Below are 17,535 nucleotides of genomic sequence, written 5' to 3' on the forward strand. Positions count from 1 at the left end.
GCTCCAGCCCACAGCTCATTTCTGACAAATAATGTTTGAGGTGACATTCCAATATATTCACTTAGCTGAATATATTGAAATATATATATATTTTTTTTAGGATCTGTTGCAGAATTTGACTTACCTCATAGTTCAACTCATTATGTTACTATTTCTTGTTTTTCTTTTTGAGCAGAGAAAGGTTTGTTGCAGGGCCATGCAAGGAGACTGGTGGTTCATGCCCCCAAAACACCCAAACTCTTATGTCACTGAATTTTTATAAAGTATGTTCACAGTAGAAGTTTTAACTTGATGTGTATTTCAACAGACCTGCAATATGCATTGTGGGATGAAATAATTCTTCATGGTTTAGGATTGACCAAAATTCTCTACAATCTAACGTCCTGGCTTGTACTGACTGACTGCTGATAGTAGCCCCTCCTAGTTTTGACAAGAAACATCCCACAACTTCAGAATTCCATCCAAGGGAGCAGTATCACCTCTGAGAACCCTGGGTTTAGAGCAAACTGGAAAGTTTAATAAAATACTGATTGAAGGCTAAACACCTACCCTGACCCTGCATTCAGTCTTCTAGCAAAGAATTCAAGATTTAACATGCCAGCTTCAATTCTGCATATCAAATATCTCATTACTATTCTCTTTTGTTAATAACATGAACAGATTCAACACAAACTGCCAAAATACCCTTTTCAGCCAGGAGGGCCAAGTCCTGCGTACTTTGCCAACAACAGCAATAAAGCTGGATGCAAGCTAAGCCCACGGTGCACTGGCTAATCTCTGAGGCAGCAGCCTCAGAGCATGCATACCTGAAGAGCCTATCATTTTGTCAAACGTGGACTTTAAGAAGGATGCTGGCTTCATTCTTTTTAAAGTGATTTATTATCAAATAGCTTGCTCCCTCTCAGTGCTGAATTAGTTCAGCAATGCAGCTCCATCCTTTTCAGGATTATGAGAACTCAAATAATTGGAGATCAAAACAATGATGACCACCACCACCACAGCAACAAAAAGAAACCAAATGTGACTGTTGGTTCAATAACATATTTACAGACACATCAGAATGCATTCGGGAATACTGGTTTCACTTCTTGATCGGAATGCTGATCACCATGAAATCTTCTGCAAGAGTCACTTCTTGGAGGTCTAACACTGATTCAGCTTGCTTTTTAAGTTCTACAATTGCATCTGCTTCTCCTTCTCTGGCCAAGGCAGCTGGTTTGTACCTCTGACTGAAGTGAGTCAGAACCAGCCTCTTCGCCTGGCACAGCTTTGCAAACGCCGCTGCCATCTGCGGCGTGCTGTGGCCGTGCTCCTTGGCTTTGTCCATCTGGGTGTCATCCAGGGTCGCTTCGTGGACCAGCAGGTCTGCCTCGAAGCACAGCTTCACTCCTCCGTCGTCCACAACCCCAGAACAGTCACCCAAAATACAGATTTTTCTCCCAACAATAGGCTTCTTTAAGACATCTTGGGGAGAAATTGTAACTCCATTTTCCAGAACAACAGAAATTCCGTTTTTCAGCTTCCCATAGGCAGGACCTGGTGGAACACCTACAAGATGGAGGCAGATAACATCACATCATGGGAATGGAATTTATGACTTGTTAAAAAGCGTCTGTTTCAACAGCACTGCAAATAGCAAATGGAAAAGGCATCCAATTCTTTTCATAATTGTTATAAATATTTTATTACTTGTGGGAAACTGGGATATTTATACATTTTTTAAAAGTTCACTGTTGGCTATTGATATTAGCAAATGTCCAAGCACTTAAAACATTTCCAAGCACACGTTTCAGGTAAGTTTAAGCTCTTAAGTCCCCCTAAAACCTTATTATAGTCAAGGTAACAGCTGTGATCCTCTGCTGTGCATGGAAATAACAGTTTTTGAGTGCTGTTAATAAGCTCATCTTTAGGTAAAATTAAAGAGCCCATTTAAATGACAAGGTACCAACAAACTGATTAACGTAATAAAAAAATTGTTAGAGGGGGACTGTTTGGATCACAACATCAAGGAGAATTTCAGGTAGTTACACATAATCAATCTTCATTGTAAACAGAGGCAGTTCCATGCTTACCAAACTGGGCTTAAATCTCATATTAATCGAGAATAATACCTGATCGTCACTCTGGCCAATACATATAAACAGAGTATGTTCACGAATTCCAACATGGATCACATTTACAGTGTCCCAACACACTGGTATTTTCACAGGTTTGTAGATAATAAAGATATCTTTGGTCTAAGGCAGTTTTCCTCATTACTGAGTACATTGTTTTGTTGGGGAAGAAAGAAGAGATTGTACAAATAAAGAAAAAGAAGACATGAAAAGCCACTGCCATGCTTTTCACAGGCTCTGTCGTCAGCACAGCAAGGAAGGCGGTGATGCTAGAGGGATGATGCACCTGGCACTGCTTTGGCAGAGGTGCTGCAGGACCTGAGCATGTGATGACTGAGCACGGGGAAGGTGCGAGGCCTCAGACGGGCCCCAAGCCAACCTTTGAATGCTTGCTTCCAGTGGGATGAACCCGGTATATAAAGCTGGTCGAGGGACTTCCCTGGTGGTTCAGTGGCTGAGGCTCCATGCTCCCAATGCAGGAAGCCTGCATTCGTTCCCCAGGAAACTAGACCCCATGTGCCACAGCTAAGACCCAGCACAGTCAAAAACAACAACAACAACTTGTTGAGGCAGTGTTCCAAACACCAAATTATTAATAACTTAGTCAATAAAGAAGGAACACTCAGAAAGCAGCTGGTTGCAGTGGCATGGTTAAGAACTATGGTGAAAAGTATCTGACCAAAGATGCCACTCAAACATACTTCAAAAAGATGACATGAGAAAATAAAAGCCTAGACCTGAGACAACCACCCTCATTCCACCAACGAAGATAGTAAAAGCTGAAGATAAGACAGATCAAGAATGTGCCTCTACAGAGCTGAAGAGAGACTTGAAATATATACTTCACTTTGGCTCTGAATCGCTTCTTCTAGCCCTAAAGATTTCTCTTAATAAACAAACTTCGGGAAAAGGAAGTAAGTGGAGAAAATGTAGGTCTTAGGCCTGGGAAGCAAGAAAGGAAGGTTTCTATGACACTTCTAACTGCTGCAGTTCACAACAACTCAACTGAGGAGAAAGGAAAAAACAAACACTCACTCACCCAGGTCTTTAAGTTTCTGTGCGTTGAGTTTACCTGGGCGTTTCTTCTCCACGACTGAAAATCCAAAGGAGGGTATTCGATGAAAGAGGCGAAACGCTTTCACAACAAACTGTTCATCATCAACCAGGAGGTACGAGTTTTCTTCTGAGTCTAACAGGATAGTTCGTCCTTGTCCCTCTTTGGGAGGGCTATCTGTTTCATTCACCTGCACAGATTCTTTTAGTTCTTCTGTAGGACACTGATCCACTGTAGGCACCAGCTCATGGACCACGTAAGGGAAGACCAACTCCGTGTGAGAGAGTTCCATGGTTCGCCAGATAAAGTCCCGAAGCCCCACAGGGCCGTAGATTTCGATGGGCTGTTTGGTGACCGTGGACCCACTCTGCAGGCTGATTGTGCAGAGGAGGCCAGGAAGGCCAAAGAAATGGTCTCCATGAAGATGTGTGATAAAGATCTTGGTAATTCTCCCTTTTGATTGAAGCAGAGAAATAAATTTGTGAATTTTCAGAAATAAAACCCATACAAAGCTACTTGAAACATGCATGTATTTTTCTACATGATTCCAGAAGCAAGAGAGACAAGTATTATTTCACTGGAAGGTTTTAATAAGATATAACTTTTTTCATAACATATCTTCAAATTATACAGTGTTACAGTTTTAACAGTATTTTCCTATACATCCTCTTACTGGAAAAAAGAGAAAAGGAAAACGTGTACCAAAATGATTCACTTAGTAATCGGCTAGGCCTCAAGTGTGAAAGTGTCTGGCAGTTACACTGCCCCCTGCTGCTCCCTCTGAGAACAGCAAGTATGTACTCCCAGCATGCTAACAAACGTCCCTTTGGCTCCAAAGGACTGGACCAGTGCCTGAAACCAAAATCGCCTTTTAAGGACTCCACACTGGCCAAAGACTAACTAACCAAGCCAGAGCCTGCGTGCCTGGATGAGACGGGAGGAAAAGGAGGAAAAGGCAAGGGGGGTGAGGGAGGGGAGGACGGGGAGGAGGGAGAAGGAGGGAGGGAGAAACGAGTGAGGTGAGGACCGAGGAGGGGGAGGCAGGCAACAGATGCTGGAGCGCCTATCTGAGGGTAACCCCCCACGGTGTTATGTGAAGGCACGTGGGTCCATCCCTTCCTTTCGGCCTGAACTAATACAGCAGCTCTCCCAGTGCATATTGACTTAGGCTGTAACTTGATTTAGCCAATGGTAAACTGCATGGGTTTTCCTGGTGGCTCAGTGGTAAAAAAATCTGCCTGCCAAAATAGGAGATGCAGGTTCGATTCCTAGGTTGGGAATATCCCCTGAGGAAGGGCATGGCGACCCACTCTGGTATTCTTGCCTGGAGAATCCCGTGGACTGAAACCCAGCGGGCTGCAGTCCATGGGGTCGAAAAAAGTCAGATACACCTGAGCGACTGAACAACAAACAGAATTTACTCCTGGTACGTGGCAGGATGCCATATCAACGTTTTTCAGAGATGCACCATAAAGGCTTTTCAAAGTAACAATCACAATTAACATATTTTTAATATAACAGTTGCTTCCAGTTCGAGCTCACGGCCCACCTATTTCAAACGCTTGGTACCATAAAAGAACAGGAATAGTTTATTGTGATGGGATCTGTCCTGTGACATCCAGGTAACAGTGTGCTCCAAGCGAGGCTTCTCAGTGTTACTACATCAAGCCAGGCACTGTCCAGAGAACAGTGGACCAGGTAGAACAATGGATCATCTCAACAATGATCTTGAACCATGAGAATCCCCAGGAGGCACGCTAGAAGTCTCCCCAACATGCTCCTTTTTGTTGTCTTGGTTTAGTCTTTGTTTTTGCTGTTTTTTGACCTCTGGAACACTTTCATTTCCCCCTTTCTGCTGTCTGGGCTGCCAACAGCCCCCCACCCTCCCAAGTGGGACCTAAGAACTCAGCAGACAAGAGAACTACATCAGTTGCTGAGTCCTGGTCTCACACTGACCTCAAAACTGCCAAGTCAGACTTTCCGGGCCTCTCCCTATTTACTGCAAAGCACAGCCAAATCTGAATACCAAACAATCAGTGAACTCAAAGCAAGTGAGACACATTAGGTAAGAAAAAGTAACTTTCCACAGTTATTACAGTTTCATGGAAGACAAACATATCATTTTTTAAGAAACTTGATTTCAGCAGGAGAAGGAACGGCAACCACAATTATCAAAGGTAAGAGGAAGCTATCAAATGAAAAAAGAAAAATGCATGAGTTCCCTTTCACTTAAGAACACGAAAATTACCAGGGAAAATGTCATCCATATAGGAGTGGAAGACTGAGCATCCTCTACACCCAAAGGAATGATGCACTGATATTTACTGCCGTAGGAAAATATCTGCAATACGTTACTGATACATACTATTCAGTTGGGAAAAAAAAGTCATACCAAATATAGTTTGATTGCATTTATGCAAAATTATATACAAACACACACACAAATATACCTGTACCATTACCATAACTATATGTATAGAAAATTCACTGACCAGAGAGATTTGGGATTTTCTTATTTATATTTTTCTGCTTTGTTTAAACTTTTACAATGAGCATGTATACTTATTATAATCTTTTTAAAATTATACTTTTATAATACTTTTTTGTAATTATTTTTGAGGGGGGGAAAAAAACTTAAGCTCACTCTTTAAAATTATGAAAAAAAATAGATATGACAAACCCACACTTTTTAATCAGATGCCTGGATATCAGGACCATGGAAAGTTGAAAGAAGTATATTTAGACAGAAAGTACTTCCTTATGAAACCCATAAAATATTATTACCCCAGGAGGTAGTATAAGCTAAAAGGGTTTCAAAGACTCCAACAGTGATGGGTCCACATTTGGTTACTCAGAGAAACCAAGATGTATTGAGGATTCCAGGTTGAGACTGGGGCTTTAGAAGTGTCAGAGTGTCTTAGCTGATGTTCAGGGATTACCATATCACCCTCCTCTCTGAGGCCAGGAATTCTTTTTTTTTTTCTTCATTTATTTTTATTAGTTGGAGGCTAATTACTTTACAATATTGTAGTGGTTTTTGTCATACATTGACATGAATTATCCATGGATTTACATGTATTCCGAATTCTTTTTTTAAATCAATAAAAATTTAGTAAGCTAAAGGTTCCCTTTAGATTTTATTTTAGTATTATTATTTTTTGGCCAAACTTTTATTTTAAAAAGCTTGAGCTTTGTGATCTGTTGAAAAATAACTGTAAAATATAAAACATGAGAGAAAGGTATTATGGCAAATAGAGTTAAGGTGGTACCCATGGTCCCTGCCTCCAGCTGTCCACATCCCTCTATAATTCCTTCCCCTTGAGTGTGGGTGGGACTGGGCACTTGGCTTCTAACCAGTGAAACATGGCACAAGGATGCAATGTGATTATGTTCTCAGAGTCCATCTTGCTGGCAGACTTGCTCTTAAGTCTCTTTCTCCCTTCCTGGCAGTAAAAGGAAGCAAGCTACCCTGCAGCAGAAAGCCCCACGACCAGGACCTACAGCAGGCCTCAAGTTGCTGCAGGCAGCCTTCGTTCAACAACCAGAAGGATTCTGCCAACAACCTGAGTGAGCTCTGAAATCGATTCTTCCTCTAGTGGGGTCTCTGATGAGACCTCAGCACTGGCCAAGACCTGGGCTGCAGCCTACTGAGACCCTGAAATAGAGAATCCAGCTAAGCCTGGCCTGAAGTCCCTAACCCACAGAAACTATGAGATAATAAATGCAAGTACCCCACTAAATTTTTAATCTGTTAAGCAGCATTAGATAACTGACACAGGTACTAAGTAAAAACTGGAGACATCCCTACATCCAAACTTCTTAATACAAGAGTCACTTGTTTCTATTTTAATCACCCTGCCACCTCAACCCCTACTCTCTAAATATTATAGCCACCACTCTGGCATGTGCCTACCCTGCCAGGCCTCGTGAAAGGAACCCTTGTGTGATCCCAGGGAAGTAAAGCATAGCACTGCTGTGACCACAGGGTTTCAATGTAAGACAGTATAAATTAGGGCTGAACTGTGTTCACCTGTCCCAAGTGATATGCCTGGTTCCTTCCTCCAACAGTTCTCTTCCTAACTCTCCATCTAGGTCTGGGACATCACCACCTATAACTTGGAGTAATTCTGCACTTCTGCATATCCTAGGCATTCACTCAGTCCCGTCTCCTGGCTCTACAGATCTCTCTGAGTCTCTCGTCTTCATCCTCATTCCTGCTTCCTGCTCCAGAATCTTCATCTTCTCTCTCTCACCAGGTGAATGCAACTGCCTTGGGCCAGGCCTCCTGATGCCACTCTCTCTCCCAGTACATTTGCTATTGGAAAACCATCCTAAAACACAAATCAGACCATGTCATTTCTTGGTTTAAGATGTATTCAATGATTCCTTGCTGACAATAGGATAAATAATAAGGCCCAGATGCCTTAGAATACCACAGAAGTCTTCACAGTCGGCCCTCGCTTTCAGCATTCCTGTCTCTCATCTCTACAGTCAAGTACTCAGAGTGCTGGACGGCTTAGGATTCCCCAAACACGTCATGTCTCTCCTGGAAACTCCCTCACTTCCTGCTCACTCTATCATCTGTTCCCTGAATATCCATCCCTGCTTCTCCTCCCAGAGAAACTTCTATCCATCTCTTATATCCTTGCTCGACCATTACTATCTCTGAGTTGCTTTCTCTGAACACACAGATACAGTTAGTGTCCTCCTCCTTTGTGCTTCAAAAGTAGCTAGAAAACACCTCTTTATTCTTACTTATCACATTACACCATGACTGCACGTCAGTTTCCACCACTAGACCAAGGGATGCTTGGATGCTAGAGCTATCTTTCTTTTAGTCATTAAATGCCAAGTACTGTGAGGAGTTGTAGGAATAATTTCAATAAGTGCCATTTATCAAGATCTAACAAGTGAGAGGCCCTGTACTAAGTGCTGAACATCTGACTCAAGCATCAACAGATATTACTAGGCATCTACTAGGTGTGCATATGCTCAGAGTCTAGTCATCCAGGAACTACACAGTGAACACAGAAACGACTACCTAAATAACATAATTTTAGATACTGATGACGCTAAAAAGTCAATAAAACCAGCATAAATCAGTAGGATGCCTGGCGTAAGGGAGAAATTACTTAACACAAGAGGTTTGGGGAAAGCCTTTGAGGAGACAACATGTGAGTTGAGATTTAACTGATGAGAAGGAGACAACCACACAGAGAAGGGATTATTATATACAATTCTCACATCACCCCTTTCAAGTGCAGGTTTTAAGTGAAGTGAGTCACTCAGTCATGCCGACTCTTTGCGACCCCACGGACTATATGGTCTATGGAATTCTCTAGGCCAGAATACTGGAGTGGGCAGCCTTTCCCTTCTCCAGGGGATCTTCCCAACTCAGGGATTGAACTCAGGTCTCCTGCATTGCAGGCGGATTCTTTACCAGCTGAGCCACCAGGGGAGCCCTGATATGGAGGTTTTAACCCCATTTTAAAGATGAGAAAAGAAAGGCTTAAGCTTGCTGATCTGCTAAGGTGCTAAGCAGAGACACAGCTGGGACTGGAATCCTGGTCTAGCCCACTCTGGGTCAAGGCTCTGCGAACACTGGACTCCTCAGTGGGCCTGGGGCGAGGCTCTCTCTGTTCCCTCTGGCCAGAATGCCCTTCTTCCCCCCAGCCCAGGGAGCCCTTCCTCCGCCCTCAACAGCTCACATATCACCCCCTCAGCTGTCTTTGCTGATGACCCCAAGCAGAAAAGAACTCACTCCCCAGAACACCTACTGTCCTCTCATGAAACTTAGACCCATCTCCTGGGGGAAGTAAGTATGTTCCCGTGGTTCAGCAGTGTCTTTTTAATGTGTCTGATGTATCTCACTCCATCCTCCATGCCCTAAGCCTATGTACATCCTTGCTCTTCAATTTACAGGAAGAATGAAAAGTGAAGGACTGAAGGGAGGGAAGGAGAAGGAGGAAGTAAGTTGGGCAGTCAGTCAGCTAGTTCATCTAGGCATCTTGGTGTGGCCAGATGCCTGAGTGCCTTCCAAGTCTTGCCAGGGCTCCAGCACTGAAATGGGGTACAACTGCCGGGGTTGCTTCTGAGCAGAAGGCCCAAGGAGAGCCAGGAAAATGAAGATGAGCAAGAGACAGCCCTAATGAGAAAGCAGAACACACACTCACCCGCTTTAAGTTGGCTCTTCATAAGCTGTGTCTGGGTTCCCTCCCCACAGTCAAAGAGCCAGCACTCGCCTTCACACCGAAGAACCAGCGCAGAGGCACCCCGGGTTGGGGACGGGTATGCTGCACCTGTCCCCAGAAATGTCACGTCCATAGACATCTTCCACCCTGCAACGAGAAGATCACTTAGGGCTTATCACACATCACTGCTTAAAATCACCAAAAACAGGTTCTTGGGAGTTTCACTGTTATCTAATTTTATGTATTTAGAACAGTGTGGATTCCTGTTCTCTAATAGTTTTCCACAGAAATCTAAAGGAAGATTCTAGTAACTCTTAATCAGTTAAAACTACAAATTACCAAACCTTGTACAACTGCTCACACAAATAAAAATAAATTAAAAAAAAAAAAGCCAAACTCAGTTAATTAAAAACTAGAGTTGAGGACTTCCCTGGTGAAACTGAAAGTGTTAGGTCCAACTCCTTGTGACCCCATGGACTGTAGCCCTCCAGACTCCTCTGTCCACGGGGCTCTCCAGGCAAGAACACTGGAGTGGGCTGCCACTTCCTCCTCCAGGGGGTCTTCCCGACCCAGGGATGGAACCCGGGTCCCCTGCATCGAGGCGGACCCTTTACGTCCGAGCCGCTGGGAAGCCCTCCCTGGCGGCTCAGGAGTAAAGAACCCGCTTGCCAATGCAGGAGACGCAGGTTCAGTCCCCGGTCTGGGGAGATCCCACGTGCTGTGGAGCAACTAAGCTTGTGTGCCACAACTACTGAGGCTGCGTTCCAGGGCCCGGGAACGGAAAAAAGAGAAGACATCGCAACGAGAAGCTTGCGCACAGCAACAACCCGCTCGCCTCAACTAGAGAAAAGCCTGCGCAGCAACGGAGACCCAGTGCAACCAAAAATAAAATTAATAAAAAAAATTATATATATATATATATATATATATACACCAAACTGTACTTGAATTCCAACCACATGACATTCTGGAAAAGGCAAAACTATGGGGATAGTAAAAAGACAGTGGTTTGCGGGGGAAGGGAGTGAGGGATTTCAGGGCAGTAAAACTATGCTGTATGATACAATAAAGACACACATATCACCAAACGTTGGTCAAAACCCATAGTAAATACAAAACAGTGAAGGAGCCCTAATGTAAACTGTGTATCAATACTGGCCCATCACCGTTGTACCACACTAATGTAAGATGTCAACATTAGGGGAAACTGATGGGGGTGGGGTGGGGTGGGGAGTGGGTATATAAGGACTCTGTACTATCTGCTGATTAATTTTTTAAAAAGTCCTTCTGATAAACAGTAAACAACTCTAGTGAGGTTCTGGGCAAGCAAGGGAACTTAATTATGCTCACCAAGTGATCTCTCTATGCTGAGCAGCTCATGGTGAGCAGCCCTTTCTCTGAACCATTGGGAAACCACAATGAAGCACTACAACACTCAGTAATGCGAATAACACACAGTAATGCTGAGGGAATGTCTCACTCCCCTGATTAGAGGGTCCATGAGGGGTTAGCGCTTGGGCCTCTGCTCTCACAAGTGATCAGCAACAACCTGTTGAGTGTGTAGATTTCTGCCAACTCCTGATATCGCTTTTTCCTTTCACTATTTTTGGGCATATCTCTCTCTGATACAGTTCCTCTTTTTAAAGATTTATTGATTGATCTACTGCTTGGCTGCAGCAGGTCTTCACTGCTGCACTCAGGCTTTCTCTAGTTGCAGCAAGAGGGGGCCGCTCTTGCTTAGTGTGCTGGCTTCTCACTGTGGTGCCGCCTGCACTGCAACACAGACTCCTAACTACTGGACCACCAGGGAAACCCCTCGGATACAGTGCTGTGACGGGAGATATGCATCAAATAAAATAGACTCAAACTTCAGTTCAATCGCTCAGTCATGTCCAACTGTTCACAACCCTATGGACCACAGCACGCCAGGCCTCTCTGTAAATCACCAACTCCCGCAGTTTACTCAAATTCATGTCCATCGAGTCGGTGATGCCATCCAACCATCTCATCCTCTGTCATCCCCTTCTCCCGCCTTCAATCTTTCCCAGCATCAGGGTCTTTCCCAACGAGTCGGTTCTTCATATCAGGTGGACAAAGTATTGCAGTTTCAGCTTCAACATAAGTCCTTCCAATGAACACTCAGGACTGATCTCCTTTAGGATGGACTGGTTGGATCTCCTTGCAGTCCAAGGGACTCTCAAGAGTGTTCTCCAACACCACAGTTCAAAAACATCAATTCTTCAGCGCTCAGCTTTTTTTGTAGTCAAACTCTCACATCCATACATGACTACTGAAAAAAACATTGCCTTGACTAGACAGACCTTTGTCGGCAAAGTAATGTCTTTGCTTTTTAATATGCTGTCTAGGTTGGTCATAACTTTTCTTCCAAGGAGTAAGCATATTTTAATTTCATGGCTGCAGTCACCATCTGTAGTGATTTGGAGCCCAAAATCCACTGTTTCCTCATCTTTTTGCCAAAGTTATATATAACCAACTACAGATTATCCACGTTGATGGCAAGGAAGGAAACAAACACGTAAGTTTAAGAAAAACTACTAAAACAGGAAAACTTGACAGAGAGCTGGATAAATGTACTATCTACAAGGGGGGAAAACCTATCAAAAACTTTTCTCGGTCCTTGCAAAAATGAAAAAAACCCTCAGTCACAAGAGAAAAAAGAAGTCTTGTAAAATAGCTAGAAATAAAGTTAACAAGAAAGGAACAGGTCCTAAAAGACTCAAAGAGAGAAACACATTAGCTTCTTTGATAGGAGATTTACTATCACAGAAATGCGTATCTTTTCATAATTAATGCATGTATATTTAACGCAAATTCTATCAGATTTCCAGTGCGATTCATCTTCGAACAAACATAACCCAAAAATCACATTAAAAAAAAAAAAGCACATGTCTGAGAATGGGCAAGAAAAGCCTACAAAGTAGTGAGTAGTGATTTACTTTTCTAGGTAGTACCATGACACTAATCAGGCACAAAAGAAAGATATATTATTGGTACAAACATAAAGCTGTAAGTAAGAGAAGGGATAGTCCAGAAATAAACTCAGGTACACACAGAAATCAATATATAACAGAAATGTAAAAAAGGGTGGCTTTTTAAAATGAATAACACTGACATAATTGGTTATTTTCGCAGAAAAAGTGAAGCAAGATTCTTATCTTGCATCATATATAAAAATACATTCCACATGATTTAAATGTGAAACATTTAAATTTGGACCTTTCGTCCAAAAAAAAGTGTTCAAAAAAATTAGAATATGTATACAAATTTGGGGATGAAAATCCCTTACTGGCAAGACATGAAATACAAAGCTTTTAAAAAGACATTTTTACTACATAAAAATTTTCATATATCAAAAGACTCTCAATGTCAAAGGACCTCCCCCCGCCAAAAAGAAAAAAACCATTTGGAAAAAACTGTACTGTTTGATAACAGGTTAATGCCCCTAAGAAATGGTTCAAGCAAACGCATTAAAACAGAAAAGTACAGAATAGAAAACTAAACAATGAATATACACAGGAAATTCACAAAAGAAATCCAAAGGGCCAATAAGCATGAAAACCCTTAGTCCTCCAGTAGAGAGGAAATGCAAATTAAAGAAAAAAGAGCCATCATTTTCCATACATCGGCTGGCAAATATTAATGCTATCCAGTGCTAACCCAGACAAGGAAAAATGAGTACCTACATTTTACCAGTGGTGGAAGCATGAACTGCTATTATGTTTTGGGACAGTAATCTGGCAATACATATTACCAATAATAATGAGGCTATTAATGCAACGTACTGTAATCCAGCAATCCCATTTTTGGGAATCTGCCTTACAGAAATAAAGGATCTATGTACAATGATATTTACTGTGAAACTTTTAAGGTGGCTAAAATTTGGAAACTATCTGAATATACAGATAGACAGATAAATATCAATTTGGAAACAACTGTTTTATTGTACATTCATATCATGAACTATCTGTTCTACAGTTCAGCCAGGTCTGTGACTCCTGTACTGAAGGGATGACAATGAGAAAAGTTACAGATGGCTATGGCATAATCTCATTTTTATAACAATGCCCAAACATCTATGTTATGCAAGACAGAGATAGTCTGGTGAGGAACAATATACATTGTACTGCTACACTGGTTATTTCGGTGATGATTAAAATAATGGTGGTGGAGATTAACTTTTTAAAAAAATCTTTGAATTGTTTTTTGCTGCAATAAGCAGCATTTTATTTACCTATTTGGCTTAATTTTGCATTTAATTTACTTCATGACTTCCAGTGGTACAGAATCCTGGAGTACTAATCACCTGGAGATCTTTTAAAACATATCAACCATTTTTGGGCTCCATCCCATAACTATCAACAGGAAATTCCGCAAGAGACATGTGTTTTAGAATTGAAAAAGAAAAATTCTCCCCCTGTGATCCTAACATGCAGTCAGTTTTGAGAACCAGTTAGTGAAAGGCTAGTGGAGAACTATAATGGATGGATCAGGCTGACCTGAACTCACTAGTCAACAAGTCAATTAAAAAAAAAACAAAACACCAAAATTTTTGTTATGAAAAATTTCAAACACACACAAAAGGAGAGAGATTAGCATAATGTACTGTCACATACCCATCACTGAGCTTCAACAATTATCAACTCAAGGTCAATCCTGTTTCCTCTTTATACCCATCACTGAGCTTCAACAATTATCAACTCAAGGTCAATCCTGTTTCCTCTTTATCCCCCATCCATCATCTAAGAATATGTAACAGGTGGTATTGGGAAGTTCCACCAGGGAGCACACGCTGTCTGGCTGTCTCTTTTTCTGATGTTAGCAACCATTAATGATCTTTCCAGGAACCATTATTTCATTAGGGGTTGCCATAAGGTGATATTCTCTCATTCCTTCTGCAGTTATTAGTATCCTTCTGTAATTCCCTGATCAATCAGTCACCCTGCAATACAATTTGTATGGAAAAGAGCCAGTGATCAATGTTACCACCACAGAGATGAGACCTAATCCAACTCCTGATGTGATGCAATATGAAGCACATAGTATCCAAGGAGGTTTTCTTGCCAAATAATATAACCTGTATCTGGAAAAGGCTGTCTTCTAGACACCAGTTTATTAGAGCACACCACAGGGAAGGAAAAAGCAAAATTCAGTATGTAAGAAACATTACATGACAAATGACTTGACTTCTTCAACAACCTAAATACCAGGAGAAATAATAATGAAGAGAGAGGAGACAGAGATAAGAGCCATCAACCAAATGTAACCTGTGTAGCTTGTCTGAATCCTGTCTTGGACAACCAGATGATGGCGGGGGGTGGGGGGAGAGAGAATAGGGGAAATGCAAACTTCACTGGAGAGATAGTAATGTGAGGTTCTTATGAGACTGATAATGGTGTTATGTTCAAGTAGTTACTATGTTCTATAAACATAAGCCAGTATTAAATGGATGAAATGGTACGTTTTGATTTGCTTTAAGATAATCCAGTGCGGGTGAGGGTGCCAGATGAAACTAGATCCATTAGCAATTAGTACATGAGTTGGTACATTCTGTACACGATTCTGTTTTTGTATATATTTAAAAGTTTCCATATAAAAAGTTTAAAAGCAAGCCAAATAACCAAAACTCTTCCACTAGGTCAGGAAGTAACCAGAAATTTAATCATTGGTGCGCATTATGCACCACTAGGAAATGTGAGCAAACCAGATTTTAGCTCTTGTCTTCTTGGACCAAAAAAAAAAAAAAAAAAACCCAAACTCAGAAAACAAAAACCCAGCCGCTTGCTTTCTCACAATACACATTTCTAGCAAGAACACAACACACGATCGATCTCAGTAGGGTCACTTGACACTCTGGGCCAGTGGTTCTCAGTCCTGGCTGCAGACTACAATCGCCCGGTGGTTCTGGGGTTCTCAGTACTGGGGAAGCTCCCCGGAAGATTCTAAAGGCGGTCGAGCTCGGAAGGAGTTTTCAGGCAGAGGCGGTGCCAAGCCTGCAATCCACCCAAGCGGTGCAGGCAGGGCAGGTCGTGCCATCCTCCATTTCAGAGATGAAAGGGCCGAGGCCCGCTGCACAGACAGTGGTCTTTGCGAGGCCAAGGCCTAGCCCACCGTGGCCAGAGGCCGGGTCTCCGACCGCCAGCCGGCCCAGCCGCTCCTTCACGCCTGTCGAGCAAAAGGAGGGTGGGAGGCGGCAGAAGCGCGGTGCAGGAGGTCCTCGGCCCGTAGGGTAGGGGTAAGCAGGCGCGATGAGGGGCGGTGGGTGGACAAGGCGCGTCCTAGATCCCCGGCTCGGGTCCTCGGCTCCCGGCACAGCCCGCGACTCCGCGGGACGCCCGAGCGCTCGACCTGCTTGGCGGGCGCGGGGGAGGCCTCGGCGGCGCAGACCCCGGCCCGCCCCCCACCTCGGGCGCGCCCTGCCCCACTCACCCACTCCCCGACGCCCGCGGCGAGGCCCGGCCGTCCGCGGGGCGGCGACGCGCGGGGGCGGAAGTGCGCCGCCGGCCGAGCCCGCGCCCCGCCGCTCTAGGAAGCGCCGGAGGTCCGCGCTCGGTGGTTCTCCGCGGAGCGCGACCCCGGCGTGAGGCTGGGCGGCTGGTCCAGCGGTCCGCTCTGTCCCGCGGCGAGTGGGAGGCCCCTGTGAGGGCTGCGGTATCCCGTGAGGACCAGAGCGCCCAAGTGAATAATGTCCGCTGTGTGGGTTGCCTTTTTTTTTTTGCCACTGCTTGAGGCATGTGGTATCTTAGTTCTGCAACCAGCGATCAGACCCTCACCCCTTGCTCTTGAAGCCCAATGTCTTAACCACTTGGACCGCCAGAGAAGTCCCTACTCTATGGCTTTTTTTTTTCTTTCTTTTTTTCTTTTTCTTTCTTTCTTTCTTTTTTTTTTTTTAGCCGTGTAACGTTGATGCTTTTGAACTGTGGTGTTGGAGAAGACTTTTGAAAGTCCCTTGGACAGCAAGGAGATCCAACCAGTCCCTCCTAAAGATCAGTCCTGAGTGTTCATTGGAAGGACTGATGTTGAAGCTGAAACTCCCAACACTTTCGCCGTCTGATGTGAAGAACTGACTCATTTGAAAAGACCCTGATACTGGGAAAGATTGAGGGCGGGAGGAGAAGGGGACGACAGAGGATGAGATGGTTGGATGGCATCACTGACTCAATGGATATGAGTTTGAGTAAACTCTGGGAGTTGGTGATGGACAAGGAGGCCTGGTGTGCTGCAGTCTGTGGGGTCGCAGAGTCGGATACGACTGAGCGACTGAACTGAACTGAACTGAACGTTTTCAAACAAGAGTGTTCTCCGAGATGCTTTGCTCCGGCATATCTGCGTAAAGCCTGTGATCTCACGGGGATGAATCTGTCTTAAGCACTGAAAACTGAAGCGTGCCAGTGCCTTGGAATCAGAGTTCATAGCAGCCATACTCTAGATCCCAAGTCTTCTTTCGATTGCACTTTGCTCTTCCAGGGATACAGCGGAATGTCTGCTGAAAAATCCGCAGCAGCTGCGGGTGCTGTGCCTGCAGGAGCGTCGCTGATGTGTCCACTTGCTGAGGGGAGCGCACAGCATCGCCTCAGGGACGCGCTGGGTGAGGCGCCCCGGAGGAAACTGCACGTGGCCCAAGTGGAAAAACTCATCCCGGTCAAACTCCAGCTTTCAAAACTTCACGTTCTTGTGTAGTGTCAGATGCACTGATTTTTGCTCACATGCTCGAGGTGGTCAAAGTATCCAGCAGCTTCCTAACAGGGTTAGAAGTGCTGTGGATGGAGGGTTTTTAACACTACCTGGAGAGAGGGATCATTTACTTTTGGGCCTCTTCAAAGCTTTTATTTATGCAAGTGTTAATTAAGATCCGCCTTAGTGGAGAGACAATCCGACTTTGATAATGAATTTTTAATATATGTCATGGTTCCTGATTTTAGGAGCATAAACCAAGGTTGGAAAAAGAACTAGCAGAAAGTCACTAACAAAATGAGGGAGCAGAGGAGAAACCAAAGGGAGTGACAAAAATAGGGAGATCATTAAGTTAAGGAAGGGTTAGGGAATTCTCTGGAGTCCAGTGATTAAAACCCTGCACTTTCACTGCCAGGGGTGGGTTCAGTCCCTGGTCAGGGAACTAAGATCCCACTGCCTTGCAAAAAAAAGGGGGGGGGGGGGG

General features: G+C 43.8%; 1 protein-coding gene across 1 annotated transcript; it reads right to left on the reverse strand.

The window, feature by feature from the left end:
• Positions 1 to 860: 860 nt before the first annotated feature.
• ELAC1 (elaC ribonuclease Z 1) lies at positions 861 to 15,977 on the reverse strand. The gene is made up of 4 exons (XM_020869455.2): positions 15,807 to 15,977; positions 9,342 to 9,506; positions 3,154 to 3,621; positions 861 to 1,548 (listed from the first exon to the last, which is right to left on the reverse strand). The coding sequence occupies exons 2-4, from the start codon at positions 9,496 to 9,498 to the stop codon at positions 1,082 to 1,084; spliced, it is 1,092 nt and encodes a 363-aa protein (XP_020725114.2). The 5' UTR covers positions 9,499 to 9,506; positions 15,807 to 15,977; the 3' UTR covers positions 861 to 1,081.
• Positions 15,978 to 17,535: the final 1,558 nt, after the last annotated feature.

Source organism: Odocoileus virginianus, chromosome 22 (genome assembly GCF_023699985.2).
Source record: "Odocoileus virginianus isolate 20LAN1187 ecotype Illinois chromosome 22, Ovbor_1.2, whole genome shotgun sequence".
NCBI lineage: Eukaryota > Metazoa > Chordata > Mammalia > Artiodactyla > Cervidae > Odocoileus > Odocoileus virginianus.